Source organism: Meleagris gallopavo, chromosome 19, assembly GCF_905368555.1.
Source record: "Meleagris gallopavo chromosome 19, MGAL_WU_HG_1.1, whole genome shotgun sequence".
Classification (NCBI taxonomy): domain Eukaryota; kingdom Metazoa; phylum Chordata; class Aves; order Galliformes; family Phasianidae; genus Meleagris; species Meleagris gallopavo.
The window spans coordinates 1,813,978-1,841,348 of NC_139422.1; the positions used below are offsets into that span (position 1 = coordinate 1,813,978).

The 27,371-nt window shown below is 53.9% G+C and overlaps 1 protein-coding gene across 1 annotated transcript; it reads left to right on the forward strand.

The window, feature by feature from the left end:
- Positions 1-568: 568 nt before the first annotated feature.
- On the forward strand, positions 569-27,075 carry ARRDC1 (arrestin domain containing 1). Its single transcript, XM_085239607.1, has 8 exons — positions 569-782; positions 12,967-13,077; positions 22,103-22,153; positions 22,656-22,810; positions 23,278-23,460; positions 23,826-24,002; positions 24,228-24,633; positions 25,347-27,075. Exons 1-8 carry the CDS (start codon positions 665-667, stop codon positions 25,409-25,411), a joined length of 1,266 nt encoding a protein of 421 aa, XP_085095733.1. The 5' UTR covers positions 569-664; the 3' UTR covers positions 25,412-27,075.
- Positions 27,076-27,371: the final 296 nt, after the last annotated feature.

The window sequence follows — 27,371 nt, forward strand, 5'->3', positions numbered from 1 at the left end:
TGCTGGGAGGCAAGATGGAGGGATGGCTGGCTCCATCCCTCACAGCCAACCCCATAGTTGGGTCTTTTCTTTACACCCTGAACTTAGAGCTGGCTCTTATCCTCATAGCCTGAACGTGTAACTGGGTCTGTAACTTGCCTGGCCCCGTAACTTTCCCCACAGCCTGGCTTCATAGCTGTGTCTTTCCCTCACAGCCTGAACCTATAGCTGGGTCCTTCCCTCAGCTGTGTCTCACAACCAGCTCCTTTCCCCACAGCCTGGCCCCAAAGCTGCATCTCTCCCTCCCCACCTTGACCCCATAGCAGTGTCTTTCCCTCACATCCTGAACCTATAGCTGGGTCTTTCCCTCACTTGGGTCCCATAACTGGCTTCTTTCCCTACAGCTGTGTCTTTCCCCACAGCCTGACCCCATAGCTGTGTCCTTCCATCGAACTCGGGTCCCACAGCCGCATTCTTCCCTCACAGCCGGACCCCATTACCGGCTCCTTCTCACACAGCTACGCTCCCCCTCCCCTCCGCGCCTCTCCTCCCGCCCCTTCCCTCAGGGCCCGCCCCGACCCCACGGCGCGGGCCGGGGCGGGCGGAGGCGGGGCGAGGCGGGGCGGCCGTCGCGGTGCGGAGCGGCAGGGCAGGTAGTAGCGGAGAGGAGCGGGCCGGCGCGGCCATGGGGAAGGTGCAACTGTTCGAGATCCGCCTGGGAGAGAGCCGCGTCATCTACAGCCCCGGCGAGCCGCTGGCCGGCACCGTCACCGTGCGGCTGTCGGGCTCGCTGCAGTACCGAGGTGAGCGCGGGGCCTGCCCGGGAATGGGCACGGGGCTCCCCGGCGGCGGCGCTGCGCGGCCGGAGCGGGGCTCGGGGCTGGCAGCCGCTCCGCAGCGCTCGGGCCGCGCCGGTCCGGAGCATCCCGCAGTCGGCTGCGTTAGCGGGGTCTCGGCCCCCCGGGGTGGGCTGCTGGCCGGGGCTGCCCTGCTCCGGAGAAAGTCGGCAGCGATCGCACGTGTTGTGCTGCGGAAACGCGTTCTGGTTTTTTGCTTTCCTTGAGGTTGTCCTGTTCGCTTCTGCCTCTGTGATAAATTACTGGGGGTAAGGATGACCGAAGAGCTTCAAACGCAGCCTCCCTTTGCCGGGGGATGGCCGTGCTGCCCCACCGCGGCGCTCCCGTTCCTTCAGCATCTTTCCCAGGTGCCCACAGTGGCTTTTGGGAGCTTCCTCGGGAGGAAAAGAAGCATCTTGGACAAGCGCGGGCTTGTCGGCTGTTTAACTCCCTCCCAAGCGAAGCGCGTGGGTCTCCTCGTCGGCTGCTCCTTCCACCGAAGGCACTGGCAGCGCAGCGTGCTGACCTCCAGCCGGGTGCGTCTCTGCGGGCTCAGCTGTCCTTTGGTGTACAGCACGTGCACTGAGGCAGAACTTACGGAGAGCTGTGCCTTCTTCTGTTAGAAGTGTTGCGAGTGCCCGTTTTGGGCTGAGGTCACTGCGCGTTGGCTTCTCCGCTGGGATGGCAGCTTGCTGTGGCTGCGCCCAGATAAGCAGAGCACGTGGGGATGTGGTGCCCGTGTCTGTGGGGTGCGGGGCGGCTCCTTGCTGTGTGCCCTACCTGCTGGGCAGGTCTCACCTTCAGGAGAACAGGAGGAGTGGTGGTTGAAGCATCCTTCTGGGCACAACAGCAGGCGCTCTGCGGAGCAGGCAGCTGGACCTGATGGCAGTGAGGTCAGACAGCCTCTGCTACACTGTGTTTTCTGGGCATGTGGCATGGATAGTGATAGGATGAGGGGGAATGGTTTTAAACTAACACAGGGGAGGCTTAGGTTGGATATTAGGAGGAAGTTTTTCATGCAGAGGGTGGTGAGGCACTGGAACAGGTTGCCCAAGGGGGCTGTGGATGCCCCATCCCTGCAGGCATTCGAGGCCAGGCTGGATGTGGCTCTGGGCAGCCTGGTCTGCTGGTTGGCGACCTGCACACAGCAGGGGGTTGGAACTGGATGATCCTTTTCAACTCAGGCCATTCTATGCTGCAGTTCTGCTGAGGTATGGAGAGAGGTGGGTGGAAGGTCTGTGGCTTCCCCAGCTTGTGCTCTGTGCTGTGTTCACCCACACCTCCCGTGATCAGGACTAACAAGCAGCTCCCTGGGGAAAGCATGCGGTGCCTCCCCTTTGCACGGTCACGCTCACCCTGCACGCAGGTATGGCGCTTTCTATTTCCTGAACTGGTCTGACGTGTGTAGTTTTTGAGACAGCAAACACAAACAAGCTTGCAGACGATTACTTCACACGGTACCTTGTTTTATGGCTCTTGGAAATTGCCCCTATCAAAGGATGGTCAGTGCAAGCGAACAAAGCTCGCTCTGCCTCGCCAAACATGCTGGAAGTCTTGGGTCATAGGAAAACCTAACTGGAGACACACCTTTTAGGATCATAAATGCTCCCACCTACGCTGGTTTCCTTGCCAGCCCTCTGACTGCAGTAATGGCTGTTCAGTAACACATTGCCCTCGCTGGCCGTGCAGCAGCGTCACAAATGGTGACTCACCTTTCGTGACCCATGTGGACCCTCTGGGGCCACGTCAGTGGGGCACACTCACCCCGTGGCCATGCCAGGACGGAGGTCTTCCTCTGAGAACTTCTGGGCTTCGAGGGAGATCGCTAATGGGAGTGCATGTCCCTAATTGTTGTGCCTAACTTGCTGGGTAAATCATCAAGTGCCTGTGTACAAAGAATAATTAATCTAACAGGAAGCTGGCACTGGGACAGCTGGGTATAGAGGTAATTTGGGGGAGGTGGGAGAGAAAAGTTCCTCGCAGAGCACGGGCAGCCCTGCTTGCTGGCAGGAGCATGGTGGAACAACGCTGATGCTGCTCAGGGGTACTGGAGAAAAGAGGAGCAGCATCAGCGTTGTTCCAGCATCCAGTTGTTCTACAGCATCCAGGGCCATGTGGGTTATTTCAGCCCTGAAGCCTATTGCTCAGAGATGCTTCTTGTGGGCAAAAGTGTAACGGTAAAATAACAGCCCTCTCTCCCAGGTCACTGAGAGAAAAGAAACTGAAAGCGCTTTCTGGAGCAGATTTCAGCACGGTTTCTCTACTCTGTTATTTAGCTGTCCAGGTTTATGCGATGATGACTTGACTTTCAAATCAGTTCCTTGAACTACAAATCTACAGACAAAAATACTGCTGTCTGTTCGTGCTCTAGAAGTATCCAGGTACATAATTCTCATTTCTGCAGAGCCTGGCAATCATCATTTACTGCTTTAATCTTAAATGTAGTACACGGTTTGACTTCTCATCTGGAAAATTGGGAAATGTGACAGTGGAGAAGGGGGCTGAAGGCAGATCCCGAGCTGTATGCCCAAACAAAAAGGTCATTTCTGTGTCTCTGGAAGGGCAGCAGGAAGAAATTTGGGTTTGGCAATGTGTGATGTGCCTGTAGGCTTGCTCTGCGTGGGGAAAATGGTGACACCAGAGGGTTCTGATAGCCACAATCCTCTGTACAACTTGGACTGACACAGGAAAATGTTCCTGCAGAAGGGCTGTGGCTTAGGCTGTTCTATGAAGCAGTGGCGAAGGGATTCATCCTTTCATGTGTCCATCAGACAGGCAGCAGGGTCCCATGGCTCAGCCCTGCTCTGGATGCAGCCTGGTGAAGGAGTGCGATGCCAGCAGCACACAGCTGAGTGTGATCTCAGGGGTTTTGGAAGGTGGGATACAGCAGTGGCTGACAGTGACACACAGGACTGCTCATATTGCTCTGCAGCATCGCCCCAGCAGGCTGGATGGTGCCAATGGATTAACTTTCTTTTCTCATTGTCTGGAGTGAGACAGCAGTGAGCTGTGTGGCCAACCCTGTCTGAGACTGGGGAACAAAAGAGGGATTTTTGCTATCCTGGTTGGCTTGCTGCTGGAGCTCAGCTCCTCTGGAGTCAATAACTAATCACAGGAATGTTTTGTGTCTCTTGTCTCCGCAGCGTGTGCCGCTCTCTGCTTCTCCCCCCGCCCGTGCACCACTTGTGCTCATCTTGAGAAACTGTTTGCTGCTTTCTTTGGCGAGGAGATGTGCTGCAGCCTTCCCTCTTCTTTAACAAAATGAGAGAACAAGTGGAGTGGAGCTCTGTCAGTCTGATTTGCTTCCAAGTGTGACAAACGGGGTGCGATTGCGCGTTCTCTCCCTGGAGCAGTGTGGAGCTGGCAGGGCCGTAGCTTGTCTTCTGAGCTGAAGTCAGGTAGGCAGGAGGGACGCTCCCTCGCCAGGAGCAAGAAACTCTGGGCTTTCTGTCCCTCTTCCTGAGGCAGCTTCCCATCCCTTGTAGTAGCATTGCAAACCGGCACCAGCCGGGGGGCTGGGAGAGAAGGAACTTTCCTCCTGCTTAGAGCAGGGGTGCTCCTGAAACAGCCTGACAAGCACGCTGAGTGTTTAACTTGGTTTAGCCTTTTGAGGGCTGAGCACTGAGATCTTGCCTGTGCAGCCTCTAGGCTACTGCTGGGACCTCTGAAGGCAGCAATTCCTGTAGAAGTGTGATTTATTTATTTATTTATTTATTTGGTGCTGCTTTTAAAGTTGTCACTCTTAATGTCTTGCGTGGAAGTGAAAAATGTTTCCAGAGGAAGGAAAAGTGTAAAGGACCTGAATGGCTGTGAGCTCTGTGTGCAGGTGTGCCTGCATGGCTGCAGTCCCCATTTTATGTCTGCGATCTGAAACTGGAGGTGTTGTAGCTTCAGACCACAGAGATGGGCAGATGTCTTTCTGCTTGCAATGCCTTTTGAAAAGCAGCTCCACGTTCCCCAGCACTCTTTGATGGCCGTTTAAAAATTGCTGGTGGTGTGCTTGTGTCAAGTGTGAACTGCGTGTTTAGCTACAGGTAAGCTTGTGAATGGAGGCTTTTTACCAGGGAGTGCTTAGCCCTGGTGTACCACTCTGCCTGGGATCACATATGGCATTTAGAGGGGTGCTGAGTGCCACACGGTTGAACAGAACAGATGAGTGAACTCCCACAGGTGTGTCAGCAGCCTGAGAGTATGGGGGTATCCCAAGGTAAGGACAGACCCTGCTTTCCACCTCCTTGGGAAGATGAGGGTGGCAAGTTTGTGCCAGTCTGCAGTTGTTTAGAGAACTAGTTTAAAAATGCCCCGACTTTTGAGCGCTTCAGTCTTGATTGAAAACCGGAGTTTATCAGATATCCGCAGCAAAAAGGCTGTTTCCAAAAAACATGAATCATTTCTGGAGTGTTAATGCTTATAACTTCCAGTCCTTTGTTCTTGCTGAAGGAGCCACGTTCTTGATGGCTCTGGCTCCAGATGGAGGTGGTGGTGCTGCTGCTGCTTACCCTTCCTCCCTCATGTGTATGCACTCGCCTTAAGCCCAGGTGTTCCTGCAGTAAGACTCGGGTCAGAGTGGCAGCATCTGTGGGGAGGAAGGCTCACTGGGTAGGTTTGTCCGTGTGCTTTCTTGATAGCATCAGCATGGGGCTGGGTGTCAGGTCTGGAGGGTTAGCTCTGAGACCCTGCTTGTAGGTGTCCAGCCTGGCTGTGTGCATTATCTTAGGAACCCGTACTCCTCCTAGCATAGCAGGGATTTGTTATGAATCTGATGCTCTGCTAATAACAAGAACATAATTTGCCTTTCCAAACTGATGATTCTGCTAAAAATAGAGAATCCAGCTGCTTACATTGAATGGCATCAAAGGAAATCATAGGAGCAGCTCTTATGCAGAACGAACTGGGTTCTGGCTGCTTTCTCCCAAGTTGCTGGGACTGGGGGAGGAGTATTTCTTGACAGCTGAGATGTGTGAAAGCAGTGCTTGGGAGCTCAGCGTGGTGTGAGAAACCTTCACTGGGGAGCACATGGCTGTGCTGTGCCACGGCTGCCCTGTGCTGTGCATTGCCTCCAGCCAGGGAGCCAGGCTGTGTGCATGCAGGGGAGTCGCCGGTTGACTTTATTGGCTATAAATAAAGCTCTTCAGGAAGAGGCACTTGAAACCTCCCCTGCAGGAGGGGTGAGCTGGCAATGGGCTCGTGCCTGGGAGCAGCCAAGCTGAGCCTTGCAGGTCTCGGCACGCTCTGGCTGCTCCTTGAGAGCTGCTGCCTGCAGCTGAGTGGCAGGGCAGGTGGGCTGCAGTGCAGAACTGTGGTTGCTTGTCCCCGTTCTGTTGTCTGCTTTCCTTCTAGATGGCTCTGACCGCCCACACCAGGATGCCCAAGCAGCTGTGAACTTGCTTCTTTGGTCCATCTCGGTGGTGCTGTGGGGACAGACTCATTCAAGACACCTGGCTGTGACAATATTGTCTGTGCTGCTGCCTCTCACTGTGTGGTAGGGGGTGTTCAGCCTCTGACAGGCCTCTATTTGTCTGAGTCTGTGACTGCTCTTCTCTTGGTGGAACGAGTCCTGGAGATTCAGTGCCCAGGAGTGTCCTTGAGCAGTGGGAGGGGAGGGAGGAGTGTCACCTCCACTTCTCAGAACTGATGCTGTCTGCAGGACTGGCTGTGGGCCCGGAGCCCTGTGTCTGGCAGTGTTCTGAAAGGCAGCGAGCAGCAATCAAACAGGTTGCCCAGAGAAGTGGTGGTGCCCCGTCCTTGGGGACACCCAAGGTGAGTGTGGATGTGACTCTGAGCACTGTTGGAGCTGCAGGTGTCCCTGTTCATTGCAGGGAGTCGGACCAGATGGCCTTTAAAGTCCCTTCCAACTCTGGATTCTGTGATTCTGGAGGAGCTGCTTGAGCCACAGCTCCTAGATAAGCGTGCCCATCACCAGCAGAAAGTGGGGTGATTCAGTCCCTCGGCAGAACCTGGCCCAATGCAGCCCTCCTGTTTGGGTGTTTCTGTGAGCCTGTTGAGCATGAATTTCCAGAACTCTTTGAAGCCTTTATTTAGAAAGAGCCTGAAAAGGGAGTAGGCCCTGGTGAATCAACCTCTTTGTGGTAAGCAGAGAAACCTGATCAGTCGGCTGATTATTTTATGTACAGAACCCAGGGGTTGTGGGGGAGGAGGTCACTAAACCTGCCCAGGGAGTGGAAGAGCAGAGCTCTGGTGGTCACAGGCTGACCGGTGTTCTCAGAACATCAGAGCTCAGCCTCATTGCTGTGGGTGAATGGCTGGCTTGTTCTGCTGGTGTGCTTCGTGCTGGCAGGAAAGGAACAAGTGTGTTTGACAATGAGTTGAAAGGAGTGGTTTGCTACAGCGTGGACCTGACTGGTCTTCAAGCACCTAGGGAATGCCTCCTGGGACCAGCAGTGTGGTTACTGTGGTGGGATTTCTTGCCCAGTTCTTCTGTTTTTAGTGTGTACTGGAATATCCTAACTGCTTTGGCCCAAAGTAGGGCTAAGTGCTGGGTGGAAACCTCTTTCCATTTGGGCAAGCTATTAAAAAAGTGGTTCCTCTCTTCATTTTCACACGGCTCAGCCCGAGGAAGGTGGCTGTGGTTGGGCTGCAGTGCTGAGTGCTGGCGGTCCTGGCAGCATTCCTGGGCACTGGGTGAAGCTCTGCCGGCTCCTCTCTGCTGCACCTCAGCCATGTGGGACTTGTGTTCCCTCCCATAGGGCTGATCAGAGGCCCAGCCCTGAAGGTAGAGATGCTCTGACTGTTTATGCAGCGAGTCTCGAGCAGAGCACTGGAGGGCAGGTGTGTCTGTCTGCAGTCAGGTCAGTTTCCCTCTCTGAACTTAGGCCGTGAGAAGCAGAAAGAAAAAAGCTTTCTGAGGCTGAAAGCTGCCTTACTGCACCAGAAGAATGACTCCTCCATCCCCTCTGGCCTTCCTCTCATCTGCAGCCCTTCTGCATTTCTGATGGATGTTAGGAAGGAGGCTACGAGTGCTGGTGCTGCAGCTGAGGTGGGTGGCTGGCACAGAGATTTCCATGGTGAGCATGAGATCTCAGTGCCAAATGCTGCATTTCCTGCAATGCCTGCTGTGCTGCTGCCTGATCTGGCTGTCTGCAGCACTCAGAGGCTTCTGCCCTCCTATCCTGGGGGGGAGATGCCGGTCCCTCTGCATGCAGCTGGTGGTGCTCAGTTGCTCCTGCACCCAGAGACTCATTTCTGCTCTGTGTTGCACGGAGCATTGCTCCTGAACCACATGTACAATGGAGTGAGACCTTGGGCTCCTTGAACTGGGCTGAGGTGTGACTTTTTTTCTTCCCTGCTTCCTCTGAAGCCATGCTGCTGCCTGCACCGTGGCCAGGGCTGCTCCTTCAGGAAGCCCATGAGCCTGGTGGTTGGCTGTGGTGGTGCAGCACCTGCATCCTTCTGCAGCTTACAGAAAACTTCTTTTTTGCAAGAGGGTGTTTTGAGAAAAGGGGATGCTGGAGGAGTGTGTCTGGTCGCAAGGCGGCTGCAGCAGCACTCCAGGAAGTGAAATGAGGGCTGAAGTGCAGCCATCAGACCTGGTGTGGGGATGCAGCAGGTTTTGGGCCTGTTGCATCAGGGCTCAGTGGCACGTGGCTGTCCCCTTGGTGTCTGGGTGGCCCTACTCACCGGTGAGGTTTCCTCCTATCCTGCCCTGACGTGGGTGAAGACAGGCTTGTTAAACGTGCTCAGCCAGGGATTTCGTTCCAGATGCTCAAGATGACCCCTTTTCTCTGAGGGCAGCCTGCGTGCTGATAAAACTCGGTGATGCTATAAATAAACCTGTCAGCTCTGCAAGGGAGAAAAGCCTGCAGTTTGTCCTTACCAGGAGCCCAGCAGCTTGCTTTCTTCTCTGGGGTGTGCGCAGAATTCTGATTTTGGACAGGGGCTGGAAACAGCAGGCATTCCTGCTGTGTGCCTGTGATAGAGGAAAGCGCTTGTAAAGGGAGAGGATTGACCTTGTCTGGGAAAAGACCTGGCCAGGAGGCACAGCTCTGTCTCGTCTCTTTGGAGAGGTCAACATTTCTGGGATATGAACACCCTTGATATATTGTTGGGGTGGATTTCGGCTAAAACCAATCACCCTTAGCTTAAGTAACAGCTATGGGTCACCCATATAGCACAGCCATCACTGCCCAGTTGTTGCTGCAGGTGAAGTTGTCGCTGTCTGTGTGCAAGTGATGCTCCAGGATTCCTGCAGTGGGTTGCAGCTGTGGGTTCAAGTTGTGTGTAAGACCCAGCAGGGACCTCCTGCATTGACGTGGCAGAGCCAGCTCCACTGTGACAGCTGGAGAAGAGATGGGAACACCTCCTTCCCTGAGGCTGAGTGCCCTTTGTGGCCCTGAGCTGAGCTCTGGGGTGGGAGGAGATTGGAACTTCTCTGGGCAGTCCTTCATTGTGCCAGACCCACCGCTGCCTTCAGCTCCATGCCAGCTCTGCTCTTGCCTTGCTGGCTTGCTAACTGCCCGGGTCTATTTGTGTCTGAAAGAGGTCCCAAAAGGATGAGGACAGCTCAGAATTAATTAGGACTTGCTGGTTTAATTAATAGATTCTTGGTATATTTGTGCACAGTGGTTGGGAGCCCAAGGAGCAGCCTATCTTGTGAGCTTCCAGCCTTCCTGAGAGGAGGATGTGAGCCCTTTGTGTCAGAGCTTGTACCGGTGAGTTTGTGAAAGCCAACCTGTCCAAGGCCTTGTTGTGCTTCTCTTTGTGGTCTTGGTTTCCTTGGTACTTGTTTTCTTTTTTTTTTTTTTTTTTAAATAGAGCTTTTCTAAGAACCACGGAGCCTCTGCAAACTGGTTGAGAGCTGCACTTGTGCTGTGTGCAGGCCTTGAGTCCCCAACGCTGGCCCTGATGGGGTTGGCAGTTTGTGTGCTGTCAGCTGGGCATGAGGGAAGGAGCTGTGGGCTGCTGTGGGTCTCTTTTCCCCCTCACCCCAAAGAAGTGGAACTGCAGTGCTGCTGTGACAGCTCGTTGATCTGTAGGCACAGATTCTTCTGGGGCCAGAGAAAGGGGAGAATCTAATTGAAGCATGCTGATAGCTGCCTGCTGCGGCTCCGATGGAGAGGGGTGAGGAAAGGGCTCCTCTTGGCTGGTTTCCATGAAATGAAGACTGTCTGATGCAGACTTGCTGGGCTCTCACAGCCCTCCTCCCCTTCCTGTTGCTGTTGTTGTCTGGAGCCAGGCACACAGCAGCCCTTCTGCAAGCGCCTTTGGGATGTGCTGTGTGTGGTCAGTGAGGATGCTTCGGGGTGGCTCTGCAACCTGTCTAGCCCTGTGCTTGTGGGTGTGGGCTCGCCATTCTCAGCTGAAGCCCTTGGGCCCATCAGTCCAGATACTGACTGGCATGGGCTTCAACTGGCAGAAACCCAGGGCTCTTCAGCTGAGTTCTAGAAATTGGGGTGAGGGCTGCATGCCCTCTGCTCTCCCCTTGCCTGCAATGCAGCACCAGCACCCCGGGGAGGGCAGCTGGCTGGATCAACAGAAAAAGTCATCTGCGGTGTACGGCTGCTCTCCTTACATCACCCTGGAAGAAGGCAGACGTGCCCAGCTCCTGGCATCTCTATTTTTGCTTAGAGCAGAGATGGATATGGCTGAGCTGTCTCCTTTTATTTCCAGCACTTGGCGAGTGCTGCGGTGCGTTGCTAAAGATGCGTCTGGCTGGATGCAAGCTGCTGCTTCTGAGAGTGCTGGGGGATCGTGGGGGTGAAGGGCCCCTGCCTTCTGCATCGCTCTGTGATTGCTTCTCCTCCTCTTGCTGCCCTTTGCTCACCCCTCCACTTCCACTACAGCTTTTTGCCTTTTTTTTTTTCTGTATTTATTTAAAGCAACCTTGGTAAACAGAGAGCAGGAACATGGGAACCGGGGCTGCTGGTACGACTGGATTTAGGAGGCATTTTTAATGTGTTTCTAACAACCAGAATCGGGCTGTTCTGATGTATGAACTCATCTTATTTTCTGTATCTGTTACTCGGCATGGAGATTGCCTGCAGAGAGCTCCTGGAAAGTTCAGACTGTGCACTTAGCTTCCTGGCAGCCCTGCTGATGAGCTTTGCACTTCCAGTTGCTGCAGCTCTGATGTTGCTGGTTTGCCAAAGCTGTCCTGCTGACCCCACTTTTAGCTCGCAGCTGCCCCCAGCGCTGCATGCCTGGGTTCTGCCTGTCAGCTGCTGCATGTCCCTGCTCCTCCTTGTGAACAAGAGCCTGTGTGCCCTAGGAGGAGTGACCTTCAGGACCGTGACAGCAGAGGGTCACCCATGGTGAGGACCCAGAGACAGAAGCCTTCTCTCTTGGCTGTGACCAAGCCAGTTTGGGTTGTTGGTGGTCAGCTGGAAGGCCTTGGAGCTGACAGCCCTGTGGACAGTCAGAGATAGAGGAGCCATAGCTGGCTGCAGTAAGGCTTTCAGATGGGGCTGTGTGTAGCCCTGAGGTTTGTTGCGGAGGAGCCCGGCTTGCAATGGGGAACAGCAGCCAAAGGTTGGCTCTGAGTGCTGGGCGGCAGCAGTTGGCACTGCTGAGTCCCTGTCTCCCATGGGAAGGGAGATGGGGCAGTGGTGTCTGTGTGCAGAAGTGCCCACCCACCTGCATCCAGGAGCAGCAATGTCTGAGCACTGCAGTGCAGCAGGCGGGCTTGGATGGCAGGCTTCTGTCTCCAACCCAGCGTCTGGGTGTTGCAACAGATGGCAGTTATCTTTAAACTTTTCAGATGGTCGTTATCTTTAAAACTGTGGCTGAGGGAGGCTTTGGGTTGCATGTTCCGGGGCGGTCCCTCCTGTTCCTGCCGAGGCTTTCTCACATTTCCCATGTGAAAACATGGGAGCAGAGTGGCTGAGCCTGGGCTTGGTGTGAGTGGAGCCAGCCGGGCTGTCTGTGCTGGGGGAGCTCCCACCCTGCTAAAGCTGCTCTTTTTGCCCTCTGATGAGAGCGGCGGGTTTCCCCAGTGGTTGTGGGGGGGGGGGGGCTGAGCACTGCTCCGTGCTCCAGGGGATCCATGCCAGCTCAGCACAGACATGCTCAGTGCCACAGCTGTGCCAGCCATGCTCTTTGCTTTGTCCCCAGCACCCCAGTGCTGGTGTGCCTCGCAGACATGGACAGCCAGTGCGTAGTGCTGCTTGATTAATGAGAGTTGGCATCTGTCCCTGTTCATCCCGTGCCCTTGAGGATGAAGCTGCAGTGAGCTTGGGTGCTCCAGGTCATGGTCAGGCTGTGACCTGGTGAGCAGGGCTGTGGGTTGGCTGTTCCTCCTTTGGGACTGGAGACTTTGAGCCCCAAGCAGCCTGTTCACTCTAGACTCCTATGGCAAAGCACAGGGAAGGGAACTGGGGTGTGAACTCTGCGTTCTCCCTGCAGGGAGAGCTGGGTTTGGGTTTCTTTCCACCCTGAGTTGGGCTGGCAGGGCAGGCACTGCACAGAGCAGCGCGGGGTGCTTGTGAGCAGCACTGCTTGCAGCTCAGTGCTTGGGAGACATGAGATGGGGGAGCTTGGAGCAGGAAAGCAGCCCTGAAGTCAGGCAGTTTGGCTGCCTGCCTCCTGGGGAGAGGCTTCCTGTGAGATGCTGCTTGGACGCAGTAAGCATATGGGTGAAATGGGAAATGGGTGGGAATCAGGACAGGAGACATTCAGGCTGGAGCAAAGCACTGCAGGTGCCTCTGGCTGCGTAACAGGCAGGGCAGGCATGGGGCTGACTTTTCCAAGGCAGGGTACAAACACAGCTCTGATTCTGCGTTTGCATTGGGAGGGTCGAATGGCATCCTAAATGCTTCTGGACCTGGCTGTGTGGCTTTGCTGTGAGCCCTGTATCTCTCGCAGGAGGAGGAGGTGCTCTGTTGAAGTGGTCTCTGGCTCCTGAGAAGCACCAACACCCAGCAGCCCCAGTGCTGAAGTTACTGCTGGGGTCTTTACAGTGTGAGAGAGGCAGCCAGCATGAGAACTTACTGGTGCTGACAGCTGCAAGTAGCACTGGGGGAGCAGAGAGAGTGCGGCAGTGCTGAGAGCGAGGGGAAAATGTGCTCTGGGCTGGAGGTGTGACCTGATTCCCCTGCTCCCTTTTTCCACCCTGTTTGTGTTCACGAGGCCTCGAAGCAAGTCTGAAGCTGTGGGTCTGCTTTCTCTCAGTCTTATGCATGTTGTTTCTCTTTAACAGCCATCAAGGTGAGCTGCGTTGGATTCTGTGGGGTGTCAAACAAGATCAATGACACTGCCTGGACCGTGGAGGAACAGTATTTCAACAGCACGCTGTCTCTGGCAGACAAAGGTGAGCTCCACAAGGACATGGTGGTGATCTGTGGGCGTGTGGTTTCTTACTGGAGATGGCTGACTGGTCTGCAGCAGTGCACTGATGTGAAATACTCCTTCATAGGCTACTCTGACTTGTGCACAGAATATATGAGCCGATATTGGAGATGGCATGAGCTGTGCAGAGTGGCATCCTGATTGGCTGCACAACTTGGCAGCTACCTAAAACATGGTGCATCCTCTGGCTCTGCTTTGTCTAGAGTGGGGCTGTCAGCAGCCACTTTGCTGCTGCTGGTGGATGTCTGTGAGCACAGTGGTTGTGAAAGCCCTATGGCTTCACCCTGCTCCGCTTTCCACGCGTCATCTATGGCAGTATCAAAACACTTATCAGAACTGGTCAGGTGAAGCTGATTGCAGGCTGGGAGTGGTTGAACTACACTGAAAGGGATGTGGAGGTGTTGCTCGTCCTCCAGGAGAAGCACTGAATCCCAGCACACAGCTGCCAGCCCAGATGCCTCGAGATATAGCAGTGGGGCTGTGTTATCCTTGTGGGTAAAGTGACACCAGTAGTCTCAGGGGAATCTGGGCTCAAATGAATGCTGTCATTCTGCTATTAAATAGGTCAACCTTAGCATAAATAATTTATGCTGTGCTCTGGCTCCTATCAGAATCAAGAGGTGCCACTATTCACCTGCTAAGGGCAATGGCTGTAGCAGTAATTGTAACGTGGCAGTAGGCCAGGCTAGCAGTCCTCTGATGCTGCACTGATCCTCTGATCTAGTAACAGGAAATGGGTGAAGCTGAAGTGGCAGCTCCTGCCAGCTCAGCGATTTCTCAAGCAGAGCTTTTTAGCATGGAGGGGAGTCTGACCTCACTTGGAGACAGCGCTGCTCGCTCAGGCTCCAGGAAGGGAGGTGGCTGGCTCACTGCTCTGTTTGGCTCTTAGCCTAGGGGCTGCAGGAGGAGTCAGACTGCTTGGGAGGCCAATGGAAGATGGTCCTGCTTTTGGACATGGTAGTGATCACGGCCAGGGGTCTCAGCTGGGAATGCTGGGCTGGCAGAATCCTGGAAGCTTTGTAAGGGGCTGCAGGCAATTTAGTGTAGGTGAGTTGGAGCCCACTGATGAACAATGGTGGATTCCTGGAGAAGCTTAAACCTGCAGCTGCACTGAAAATGAACTTTCACATTTGTTTCTAGTGTTAATGAGGAAACTGTGCTACTGTGGATGGTTCTGTGATGGTTACAGCAGAAGCTATGAGATAGGAGTGGGAAAAGGTGGGGTTGCTGCCCCTGGGAAATGCTGATGGCTGCTTCTGCAGTTGGTTATTGCAGGATTGGATCTGGGAGCTATCCCCTTGACATCTGGAGCAAATGTGAACTAGGAAGGACAGAATTGTCCCTTAATGTGACACCTTTGAACACCTGAATTCCAGAAAACCTGCAAAAACTGGTATTCCGAGCTCTTAAAGTCATCATGAAAAGCGCCACTCTTTTTGCTCTTGACTTTTCTGGAACCCAAGCTGTTGTGCATTGCTGAGTTCATGTGTCAACCCCAGTGCTGCAGGCAGCCTGGGCCTGAGCCTTGAGGGCTGCTGGGGCCGTGCTGCTGTGCCTTGGTGCTGCTGTGGAGCTGGTGGCTGCATGCTGGCATCTTCCTGTGCTAATGCAGCCCAGGGCAGGAGGGAGTGAGCACTGGTAGGGCGTGACTGATCCGAGGAGCTGTAGATGCAATGAAGGGAAAATCACTGAGCTTGGAGCTGAGGTGTGCTGTGGTGCTGTTACTGCCCTGTCTTGCAAAGGTACATTGCAATATTGGGGAAAAAAGCAGGTTGCAGCTAGCAGCAATCCAGAGCAGCACACCAGATACTGTCACTGACCTGTGTTCTGCTTTTTGTGTCAGAGGTGATACGGCTGTCGGCAGCTGGGACAGAGTGTATGTGCATGTGGCTGGCATGCCAACTGTGGTTTGACACCCCTGGTACAGAGACACAGCCCACCTGTGTCCTTTCTGAACAGGGAATGGCCATGGGCTGGGTGCAGGGGAACCCCTGCCTCCAGGAACACTGGACACTGGCACTGTCCCCAGAGCTCTGGCAGAGGGCTCATGCAGGCAGACCATGAGGGAGGACTCCAGGTGTTGTCCCCAAGGCCATGCAACCACCTTGTGCCCATCTCTGCTGTCCTTGGGGCTGCACAGCCCTGCTCCAGTGAGATGGAGCAGAGAGGGAAGCTCAGTCTGATAAAATGCTTGCATGATCTCTTCCCATGTTCTGTGTGGCAAAATAAATAAGAAAAAAAGCAGCCTGTGCTCTTGGAGGACGTGCTGGGAGAAGAGGTTTGCAAAACTATGGAAAGTTGGAACGCTCTCTAAGCGTTTGAGAGCAACTCTGCTCTTCTGCACCCACGCACCTTGTTGTTGAACTGTGGGTGGGGGCAGCCAGTCCTATGTGGCATCAACTGTCATTTGTTTTACAAACGTGACTTATTTTTTCTTAAAGAGTGTATACTGCATGAGAGGAGACAGACCCTTAAAAATATCCCATGTGCCCACTTTGCAGCACAAGGCACTGTTTAAGGCACTGGCTACATCCTTAACTTCTTTCCTTGCTTCCATATCAGAGCAGCATCAGTGTAGGGGGGCTCAGGCTCCCTCCTGGCTCAGAGCAGCTCAGAAGACCCCACTCACCACTGTGCTCCTGCCTCTAGGAGCTGGGTATTACGCAGGGTCCGTGCTGTAGCCTTGGCAATGACTTGCAGCTCAGTGGTTTAATGAACTCTGCTCGTTACAGAGAAGCTGCCAGGAAGCGCTGAGGGCAGCAGCTGCTCTGAGTGCACGCAGGCAGGGCCTCACTGCTGTGTTTGCTGAGGACACTACGCAGGGCTGGGGAGGTCGCTCGGCCTGTGGGATGGGGATGGGAGGGGGAGCTCTTTGTTTTGCCTCCCAGAGGGGAGGGTTTGCTTTTCCCACCTGAGCTGAGTTTGGCTTGGCCCATTGCTCGTGCTGGCTCGTCCTGGGTCATCTTTTTGCAAAGAGGAAAACAAACGCAGTGATGAAGGGAGACCCACAAACGTGAGTGGTGTTGGTTTTCCCTGGGTATCTGTGGTACAGGAGATCAAGTACACCAGTTGCTGCAAGTACAAAATAGCCCTGCTTGTCCCCACTGCTCACACAGAGAGATGCTTCTCTTGATCCCATATAATGGAGTAATTCAGCTCTGCAGAGGACTCGCACTCCTCTCCCCTCCCCTTCTGCAGCTCCGGCCTCGTTCAGCCAGAGAGGAGCAGGTCTGCCATGAGCCTGCACAGGGCTGTTTGCTTTGGCCATGCTCTATCTCCAGCTGTGCACACGGCTCTTGCCGTGTGGATGGATTGTGCATGCAAAGGTAGACTTTTTCTTTAAATCCTGTTTGTACCTGAGTTGAACCCATGCAGGGAGCTGGATGTAATTGCCAGCTGACCTTCCTTTTGGCAGCTTGTTAGCTAGCTAGCAGGCACTGTGGGGAATTCCTGGCTGCTACACCTGCTTCCTCCTCTGGCGTATTTCTTGTGCAAAGTGCTAAAATGGGGCAGCTGTGCATCACCTCTTCCCTGCTGGCCTGGCACAACATCTTCCCAGCCATCACAGACTGAAAGATTACAATTCTGTCTTCCAAGAGAATTAAAAAAGCGTGATGACCTGATTGGGCAGGCGTGGAACGATGCAGGAAGGGTCTTGGTCTGTTCTCTGGGGTAACTGTTTGCAGGAGGGAGCGGAGCAGCGGGGCTGAACAGCCCTGGAGGAGGTCAGAGCAAACGTGAGCAGTGATGAGCCCTGAGGAGTCTCTGGAGCCAGCTTGTGCCCGCACTGTGCTGCAGGCTGTGGAGCAATAACAGCACATTCAGCCCAGGAAAACCACGTGGAAAGAGCTGCAGTCACTGTGGGTCTCAGCAGCTTTCTCAGCACTTCCTAATTTCTTGCCTCAATAGATCACTGTTAATCCTCAGAGGTTTTTGCAGCATTGCTGTACTGCCAAATCCTACTAATTCTTTGAAAATGTCACTGAGAACTGCTGATATAGAGAAGTGTAAGCAGCGGAGCCTTTACTGCAGCCTTGCTGCTGAGCCTTCTTGTGTGTTTTCTTCCTCTGTGCTTACCTCCTGTGTTACAGAAGGGTTTATCTCAGCAACGTTAACCATATGGGAGCACTGGAGGTTGTTTCTACTGTGTGTTTGCATGCAGCTAATCCAGCATGAGCAAGTTGCTTTGAATGGGAGCCTAGAGCTGGGGCCGTGCCCGCACTGCTTGTGCACTGTCCTGCTCAGCTGAAGGCTGCTCCGTAGCAGCAGTGCTCTTGGGCAAGCAAAGCCAAGCTGAAGGCTGTTTCTTCCCCTGGCTGTGCTTGCTGTTGGGGCTGTTCAGGCTATTGCTGCTCCCTCTGAGAGCACCTGTGTCTATTGCTGGGCTGGTGCCAGCAAATGGGTGTTTTTATCCTCATTTGTTGTAGTTTGTAATCCCATGTGTTAGCTTAATCTACCAGAATGGGAGTCCTGGTGTTAATGCTGCGACTGCCCAGCATCCCTCGAAGTGGCCCAGAGCAGGCAAAGCTAATGCTTCCCTTCTGAGACAGCCTCCTGGATGAGAAGGGCCCTGGTTTTGCTTACAGTGCAGTTTGTTGGGCTGCAAAGGAGGGCAGGGGTGCAAGGTGCTGGCTGTCAGAGCTGCGTGGAGGGATGGAACTTCAGCAGCTGAGGAAATGGGCTCCTGTCACACAGTGCAGAGGCAGGGCTGCCTCTTTCTTTGCTCAGAAATACAAACCTTGCTCCTTTCCTGCTGTTCACATCGATGCCAATCACGTCAGCCCCAAGGAGAACTTGAGCTGGGCATCCGCAGCACTGATACCTGCTGAATTTGGTGGCTTTGGGGAGCTCACCTGCCCTGGGGCAGCAGGATGCTGCAGGGAGCTCCTATTGCTGTGAGCAGTGGCAGGGAGCCAGCAGGCACCAGGTACCTGGCTCTGCTGCAGACTTTGGCCAGCACACTCATTGCATCGCTCACTGAGTAGCCAGAGAGATATTGCCATATGGCCAGGCCTGCTGTTCCCCTGTTAGAACAACCAAAAAGTATGTCCTGTCCAAAGGCTAAACTTGTTTGTGCTCCAGAGCAGCAGTGTCTGCTGTCATTGGCAGGGTGGTAACAGCCAGCAGGGCTGGAGGTCAGGCAGGAGTTGGCTCCGTGCCGGGGTGGAGGACACCTACCAGCCTCCTGGTCCCGGCTGCAGAACAGGTAGCACCCTCCTCTTTGGGGAACAGAGGGGAGCAGCATGCTGAATATCCATCTTTGCAGCCCTTGTCGAGCTGTGCACGAAGCCTGGCAAGGCAGGGAGAGGTGAGTGCTGCACCCTGCGCTGCCGTTACAGCTGTCTGGCCCCGCAGGCTCCAGCATGCTCAGACGTCTGGGCTGTCTCTCCCAGTGCATCGGAGTGTGAGATTTCAGAGGGGTGAGTAATGCGGCTCAGCTGAGTCTGTTGTTGCTTTGCATCGATGGCCAAGGCATCTCCCAGCCCTCTGCTGGCTTCTCTGCAGCTCCATGCCCTGCTGACACTGACCTGGGCACTCTGTCCTGGTGGCTGTGGGCTGGCAGGAGGCACTGCTGGGCACAGAGCCCAGGGCTCCTGCAGGGATTTGGGATGGAATTGCTGGGGCTGGGTCAGCAAACTGGAAGGAGGCATTTGGCTGAAGTCTCCGAGGCAGCACTGGTTTGAACTTCAGGCCCCACCTGTACTGTAAGAGCAGTTTGTTTGCGTGGGCTGTTGGAGGGAAAGCTGCAGAAAAGCTTTGGAAGCATTCAGGCTTTGTGCAGTTCAGCTCTGCTGCCAGGAGATCCCTACCAGCCAGAGCTGTCTGCACCTTTGTGCATCAGTCCCAACCTATCTGCAGGTGCATCCAGCTGCAGGGCAGGCTCAGGGCATGGACAGCTTGAGCTGAGCACAAGAGCCCTGTGTGATCCTGGGGAAAGTCTGAAACCTCTGTCCCTGGACAGCATACCAGGTGAGCGGTGTGACAATGAATGCCCTGAGTGCCATGGGATGCTCTGAGATGTTCTGCAGTGTGGAGCTGGGCTCAGGGCTGTGCTCCCCATCCCAGGGGATGCCCTGTAGGGCAGTGGGCACCCCAGTGACCTCCTGGGTGCTGGGTAGAGAATTCAGTATGAGCACCGTGGACCGAGGGGTTTCCTTTCTGCACACCAAGTCCTCCCAGCCCTCCTCCACATCCACCGGTGCAAACAAGGCCCCTTTCCCAGTGTGGCAGCCAGGGGAATGGCTGAGCCATGAAAGGGAGAGTCCTTCTGTGTCTGGACAAACCCTCGCTGGCAGTGGAAGCAAGAGGGGAAATCTCCAAGGTTGTTCTTTGTTAGCGTGTCCCTGCTGCTCCAGCTCCTTGGGTTGCTTGTTTTCTTTTCCTATGGCAGCAGTTCCTTTCCCTCCAGGACTTTGTAGGGAGGACATCTGTGGTGTGGGGCAGCTGAGCCCTGCTGGCTCGGTTCCTATCAGGTAGGAGGGCTGCAGGTACAGCCCCGTGGCAGAGCCCTGCTAAGCTAAGCAGCCTCCCTCTGCTGCCTAATGACTATCTCAAGATATTTTGAGCTGCATGTAAACTTCAGGAAAAGCTTTTGCATCTGAACACACTGTGGCCTTTGTTTGGGCTTTGGGGAATGGTGAGGTAATGACTTGGTGAGGCTGTGGCAGCTTGCACAGCCCTTTCCCCTCACTCTGTGCATTTAAAAGCCGCTTGGGAGCCCTGGGGCACGCTGTGTGTGGATCCAGCTCCGTGCTGTGTTCCTGGGAACCTGGCCTGGTCTCTGCTTAAGCGTGTCCTTAGCAGAGCTCCTGGTGCAGGGGCAGGGAGCAGCTTGGCTGCTGTGAATGTCTGCCTGCACTCTGCAGCACCCGGGCTTCCCAGCAGCCTTGTCAGTCTGCCAGGCACCCGAGCACACCAGGCTTTCGCAGGAACCTCCCATCGTGGTCAGGATCTTCTGTTTTTCTTCATCTATTTTTATTAAGCCTTGTCCCAGGAATAGCTCTGGCACTGAGCTCCTTGGTATGCCTGCATGGGGCTGCCCAGAGCTTCCTGCTCCAGTGGCCTCCAGGCTTGTAGTGTGGGCAGCAAATGCAGGCACTGCGTGCTGGGGCCCTTTGAGCAGCTGGTCATTCATTAGCCATTCATTAAGCAAACCATGTCGTGTGATGTAGTGGCAGGTGCTTGGTCCAGGCTGCTGCGACCATTGGAAAATTAACCGTATATGAAGGGTCTCAGGACTGCATAAAGCTGCTTCCCAAAAGTGAGAGTGTGCCTTAATAAGGGGCAGGAGCTGTTGGGGCAGTGGCTGAGTGCTTCGTGTCAGCAAGGCTTTGTGCTGGAACCTCCAAGCAAAGGCACCTTCTGCATCCGAGCGCTGCCCTCCACTGAGGGAATCCTTCCCAAGAAGGCAGTAGGAGAAGGCTGGGATGTCTGGAGGCTTCCAGAGCAGGCATTGAGTTGCTTTATGCCTCCACCTTGTGACAAGGCTGCATGTTGCATTTTAGCCTACATACACGGTTTTATCTGGGGATGAGAAGGGAGATCACCAGGAGTGTATTTTGGCTTGGAGCGATGGCAATGGGCAAACCACCTCCTTTCTTTACAGGCTGAGTGTTTAAACAGACAGCTCTTCTTTCCTTCCTGACTTACCGTAGCAGTGGGATGAAATCAGCTGCAGCTGTGTGTGCTGGGGGCTGCGGGCTGTGTGATGTTTCCTAATAGGAACTGTGGACCGGGCTGAGCTCTGCCTCATCTACCAGGGCATGTGCTGCAAATGGGGATTATTTTCTGCTCCCTTCCCCTGTCGTGTAACCCACCCAATCATCTGGTACCAGGACTTTATTACTGTCAGCTCTGCAGAGCCAGCATTGCTAACAGGCAAGCTGTTTCCTTGCTCTTGCATCAACTAAACAGCTAGCCAAATTTAGAGCCTTGGTACCTCCAGCAGTGATCCTGCAAAGCAGAACAAACACAGCTTGAGTTAATAGGTATCCAGGTCTCTTCTTAGCACTGCCAATCTGGAAACAAAACCTCTCATGTTTATTCAGTAAGTGTGGATTCCTCTTTATATCTCGGTGCTTTGCTGGATGAAGGCAGCCTGAGGAGCTGCCTGATGCTCCCAGCTCACACCGTGGGGCTGGTTTGGGGTCACTGCTGCCCCGGGAGGGGTGGGGGATCCAGCTGGATGCAAGGGAACCTGGGGTTGGAGCTGTGTGCTGGAGCTGTGTGCCAGGGCTTGGCTCCGCTCTGTGCCCTCGAGGCAGCTGTTGCAGGGAGCTGAAGAACACTAGCACTGAGGGTTGAACTCCCAGCGCTGGGCTGGGAGCCTGCAGCCTTCCTTGAAGCACTCGGTGCCATATGTGGGAATTCACAGCTGTGGTTTTCTGCCCCACACTGCAATGACTGCCCAAGGGGAGAATTCAGGGACATTGTTGAAGTTACTTCTTGACTCTGGTCCTCCAGACAGTTGGGCTGAGGTATTGCAGGTCCCATCTTGGGGCCAGGATCTGCAGAGGTGCATTTAGGCCTGGGATTCAGACCTTTTGTTCCAGCTTGGTGCTCACCAGACCTCTTTACCCCACCTGCAGGCAGTGCCTTTGCTTCCTCATCTCCTGAGTGGCTACAGCCTCCCCGAGGGACGCAAACACAGCATTCCTTCTTAGTGCCCTCTATCAGTAATGTGGGGCTAACTGCCCTCTCTAAAGCATGCGGTGGCATTGGCATCCCTTCAGCCCTGCCTGGGCCACGATATTTCCAAAGTATCTTAACCTAGGCCTCATTGGGAACACAGATGTATCCTGCCCCAGGACAGGTGAGTTGTTCCTTGGATGCAGAGGGTGAGCGTGGCGGTGTCCAGGGGTGAAGGCAGCTGGACAAGTTGTGTGGCATTCCCTTGGCATTGGACTCTCTTGCCAGAAGCTCCTGCTCCAAAAATACCATTCCAAGGTGACAACCTCCCACTTACCTGTTTCTCTTATTTCCCACAGGAGTCCTTTCACCTGGGGAGCACAACTTTTCCTTCCAGTTCCTGCTGCCAGGTATGATGCAGACACACAGCTGGAGGCCCTTTCACGTAAGCCAGGACTTCCCCAGCTTTGGGAGCTCTGCTGAGGCACAGCTGGTGACTAGCTGGTGGAGGCAAGCTAGGCCCAGGGGTGCCAGAGGGGACTGTAAGGTTGACCACAGACAGCAGAGGAGTTTAGGCAAGCTGTACGCTCCTATCTGGAGCAAAACTAGGTCTGCACTGCCTCTGACAGCTCGGACAGAACCCTGTGGGCTTTCATCTGGGCACAGCGGTCCTGGCCTGCAGCTGGCCAGCTGTCCTGGGTGCAGTGTGCTCTGCTGTGGTGGGGGGGTGCCTTCTGTAGGGAGTCTGGATGACCCAAGTGCTCATCCCCAGGTCTTTTTTTTGGGAAGTCATATGTGCCCTGTCCCTCGGATGCTTGCATAATGCCTCAGGTGAAGAGTAACTGTCTCGAACACAGAAATGATTGGCTTAACTCAGTCTTGTGACACCTTTTCTTTCTGTCTTGATTCCAGCCTCTGCTCCTACGTCATTTGAAGGTCCTTTTGGCAAGGTCCTCCATCAGGTGAAAGCTGTGATAGACACACCTCGCTTCTCCAAGGACTACAAGTGCAACAAGATCTTTTATGTTCTCTGCCCTCTCAACTTGAATGACATCCTTGATATTGAGGTAGGAACAAGGACGAGTTTGGCTGGGAATCAAGGCATTGTTGCTTCTCCTTGTCCTAAGTGATATTTGGGAGTAATTGTATGTTTGGATAATTCTTTGGCTGCATGTCCTGCTGGTGCAAGAGCAGCCCGAGGACTCTTGCTCTTGATCTGCCTTGCCATCAGTCCCCACTCAGTGATTTTTTGACTCCTCCACACATTGCTTTGGAAGACTTATTGAATTTTGAGCATGCTGAGAGAGGCATCTCTCTCAGCCAATAGCACCAGGTGTTTGTAGAGACCTGGCTTTGGGGAACTGGAAGAGATGCTAACAAGACAGGAAGAACTGGGGGGATGGAGGACAGAGGCCTGTTGTCTGTGTTACTGATTCTTAGTGACCTCTCAAGATATTGCTGCTTGCGTGTTTTGGGTCTGAGTGTTTTCCTGGAGGCTCTCTGACGCTCTTGGGTCACCATCTGTCTCTTGCAGCAGCCCAACACTATGTCTGTTACCAAGAAGTTCAACTACAAGCTCGTGAAAAGTGGCAACGTCGTCCTGACAGCCACCTCAGATCTGAAAGGGTACATTGTGGGGCAAGTGATCCAGCTCCGCACAGACATAGAGAACAAATCAGGCCGGGACACCGGGGCTGTGGTAGCCAGCCTACTCCAGGTAAGCATCCAAAAAGATGATTCTTTGGCTATGCTGATAATCCAGCTCAACAAGGCAATTGTGAAGCTGGCTGTTTTCATCACAGTGAGCATTGCTGCTGCTTTTGTCTGGGAGGTGGCAGTGAGTAGTCCAGACCTCTGGCTGGCTTTGTTTCCCTCTGCCTTCCTGGAGAAAGAGGTGGTAGGACTTGTCTTGCTTATAGCACCTCAGTCCATAATGCAGTGATGGGTGTTAATCCTGCCCTTTGGTGTGTATTACGTTTGTACTTGTTTGACAGAACAAATGGGTGATTTTGCCTTACTTTTGTGGGGGTGGATGATCGTCTGCAATTGTTCTGCTAGCTGTTTTTATTCCTGTCTGCACAGAAAGTGGCTTACAAATCCAAGCGTTGGATTTACGACCTGAGGACCATCGCGGAGGTGGAAGGTTCAGGAGTGAAAGCCTGGAAACATGCGGAGTGGAAGGAGCAGATCCTTGTTCCGGCACTGCCCCAGTCCATTCTGCAGGGCTGTAGCCTCATACATATCGATTACTACATCCAGGTGAGCTGTGTGATGCTCTGGTGGGTTGTGCTGCAGTTATGGGTGTGTGCAGGGGGCACCTTGTGGGTGTCAAAGACGTAGCCTTGCTGAGGAACTCAGTGTGACTTGTTTTGCTGGTCAGTAATGATGGGTGAGGCTGCTATTGTGCTCCTTGTGGAGTGAGCCTACCTGTGCCCTATGCAATGCACGACAAAGAGGATTTCACTGTTTTTCCTTCTCTTTCAGGTTTCCCTCAAGTCACCAGAGGTTTCAGTCACCCTTCCCATTTATATTGGCAACATTGCAGTGAACAGGGTTCCCCTGAGCCCTTCTCGGTCTGTCCAGCACCTGCCATCTGCAGTGGTACCCAGTGCCCCCCCGGAGGAGGAGGAGGCTGCCGGCGGTTATCACCCAATGGACAATGTCTTGATCCCCACCAAAAGCCATTCCCAGCAGCAGCCATTTAGCTACGCCCCAGGACTGAGCTTCCAGGAAGCGGACTCGGAGCAGACAGGCTCCCCAAATCACCCCACCCTCTGCCTCTCAACAGGAGCCACCATCCCTTACTACGCCGAGGGAAACGTGGTGCCCGTGCCCACTGCTAGCTCGCTCATTTTGCCTCCAGAATACAGCACGTGGGGCTACCCATACGGTGAGCATCCCATTCCTGAGACCTAAACAGTCTGGCAGTGTGATAGCAAACATCTGCTATGACAGGAGTCTCTTCGCTAGCTGAAAAGCCTGGAATATAGAGATGTCAGCTCGCCGGGGGCTGAAGTCAGGGGAAATTGTGGGATCTCTCTGCCTGCCTTCTCTGGAGGAGCTCCTTGTGGCTGTGACAGCCAGCTCTCCGTTCCCACATCCACACCCATGCTGCCCAAGGCTTGTTCTGAGAGGATCTCCCTGCTCTGAAATGAGCTTTCAGCCTCCCACAGATATAAAAACTCCTTGGCTTGTGGTGAGGCTGGCGGGAGCAGAGCCAGGAAAGTGACGTAACTGAAATCTTACGTCTGCTTTGGAGTGGGCCTGCATCTGGTCTGGAGACAGAAGCTGTGGGGGTGGGCACTGAGAGACTGTCCAGGATGGAAGAGCTTGGGGAAATCCCAGCACGCTGCATTGCTGAAGCAGTACTTCTCTGAGGTGGCTGGGACCAGTGGTATGGCACAGTCCTACATGGATAAACCAGTCAGTCAGCACTGAAATGATGAGAGACGCTCAGACGTGTCACTTCAGCAGGGCAGGCTGTGGGGTCCTGGAGTGCCTGCACACACGTTAGCAGCTTGCTATGCTCAGTACTGATTTACATAGATGGAGGTTCAGGGAACTTCCCACTATAACTGTTCTTGTTCTTTCCTTTCCCTGCAGAGGCACCTCCATCCTATGAGCAGAGCTGCAGCAGTGCCAACTCCAGCATCAGCAATGGCAACTAGCCTCCCCTGCTCCACACGGTTCACCAGCCTGCTGCAAAGTCTGGTACAGCAGAAGGCGTCTTTTTATCTCTCTGGCTGCTTGGCAGAGCAAATGGCAAATCCTGGCCTGGGCTTTTTAAGTCTCTTTCTTGGGAGGGGGAAGATAAAAGGGCACCCAGAGCAGCCCGTGTTGTGTGTAGGAGAGGTCTGAACCATCTCATTCTGCTGCACCAAAAGCTGGAAGATCTGGTCTTGCCCCAGGGATGCCCTCTGCAGCAGCCTGTATTTGAAGTACTGTAGTCACCACTAACTGCTTTACTATCAAAGCACCTGCGATGCCTTATCTGAAATGCTCCTGACTTGGCATGTCTCCGCTGTAGGTGAAGGCTGGGCTGTGTGAACTTTCTCTTCTCTTTCGTGGGCTGCGTGCTCTCCAGAAATGCTTCTGACAGCTCTTCCTCCTCGTCCTCGTAGGTTCCAGGGGTAGGTGAAACAGGAGCTTTCTTGGAGTAGGCAGGCTTGGAAGGTCAGGGACTCTTGCCAAGCCAAAAGCACAAGCCCTTGCTGTACCTGTGTGGTGGGATGAGTGACTGGCAGCCTTTGGTGCCCAGGCAGTGACCTGGACTGCCGCCTGCTTGTGCTGAGTGGAGAGCAGGCTCTGTCAACGGGGAGCCTTTTTAGCAAGGATAATTTTCTAGAGGAGACAGACCATCCTTGCTTGCTGCTAGGATGACCAGCGCCTGTCAATCTTTACAGTGGACACCAGCTCCTGTGCCCCATCTCCTGCTCCTGCAGGGCACCCTCTCCATCCCAGCCCTCTGGCCTTAGGCAGGCCAGAATTACACGACAATCAAGTTACAGAAATGTCTGATGCTACCTCCGCATCTGCCCAAGGACTCTGCCCATGGAATTCCCATTCCCGGCGGTGCCCCCCTCTCCAGGCTCAGCCTGGCACTTTGCTCCCTGCTGCCACACCAGCACGGGAGGCTGCGTGGCTCGGGGATGGCAGGTACTGCTGTGCTGCTCATCTCCAGAGCCACCACAGGATGCAGAACGGAGAGAGTGGGAGCACAAACTGCTACACTTCATTCACAGCCTCTGCTGGACCCGGCGGGTCAGGGGAAGAAGCCGGGATACCGAAAGCAACTTTTTTTTTTTTTTTTTTTTTTTTTCCTGTTTGCTTTTTTTTTTTTTTCCTTCCTTGTTGTTTAGCTTTTTAGCATTGACTGCCCAAGCTGAGGAAACCAAACAGAGGACACTCAGAGCTGTGGGCATCCAGCCAAGGCTGAAATAGCAGACTGCACCTTTGGCACCTCTGAGAATTGGTCCCGCACTTCCTCACGCTGGGCAGGCAACATCTAACAAACCTCCTAGGAGCTCTGCTTCCTCACACCCCCGGCCGGCTGCTGGGAACAAGCCCTGCTTTGCACTCTTCCTTTGCAAAAAACCTTTTTATTTTATTTTTCTTTTAAAAGTGTTGAACTGTTTTAAGGGTAGAGTAGAGAAAGGTGCCGTTCTGAGCAGCGCCGGCACAACATCCATCATTGTTGATAGAATGATTATCATTGTCCTTAAATATATATATATATATATATATATATATATGAGACAAAGTTTTGTTTTTAATGATCGAATTCATAAATACAAATTTTAATGCTGTATTTAATAAATTATTCCAAGAGAAACGCTGTGCTCTTTCTTCCATTTCTGATGCTGACCCGTGTGCCTGGTGGGTCAGCTGGAAGGCTGCTCCCTGTACCCACAGGTTTGTTGATACCATCTCAAACAAGCTGGATTTGTCTCAGTGTTCCTGGCCATACACCAGGATTCTTCCTCGCTCTCTGCTCACCTTGTGCTTCTGCCCAGCGTTTATTATTTAGGACTTTCCCCTTTGCCTGGCGATCCCAGACTGCAGGGTGAAAGATTCCTCTTACCCCCACCAGAGGCTGTGAGCTCAGCATGCTGTGGCAGCAGAGTCATA

Coding starts and splice junctions, on each gene's coding strand:
- ARRDC1 (XM_085239607.1), top strand. CDS start 665: ATGGGGAAGGTGCAACTGTTCGAGATCCGCCTGGGAGAGAGCCGCGTC. Junction 22,154..22,655: donor CTTCCAGTTCCTGCTGCCAG/GTATGATGCAGA, acceptor TCTTGATTCCAG/CCTCTGCTCCTACGTCATTT. Junction 24,634..25,346: donor CACGTGGGGCTACCCATACG/GTGAGCATCCCA, acceptor CTTTCCCTGCAG/AGGCACCTCCATCCTATGAG.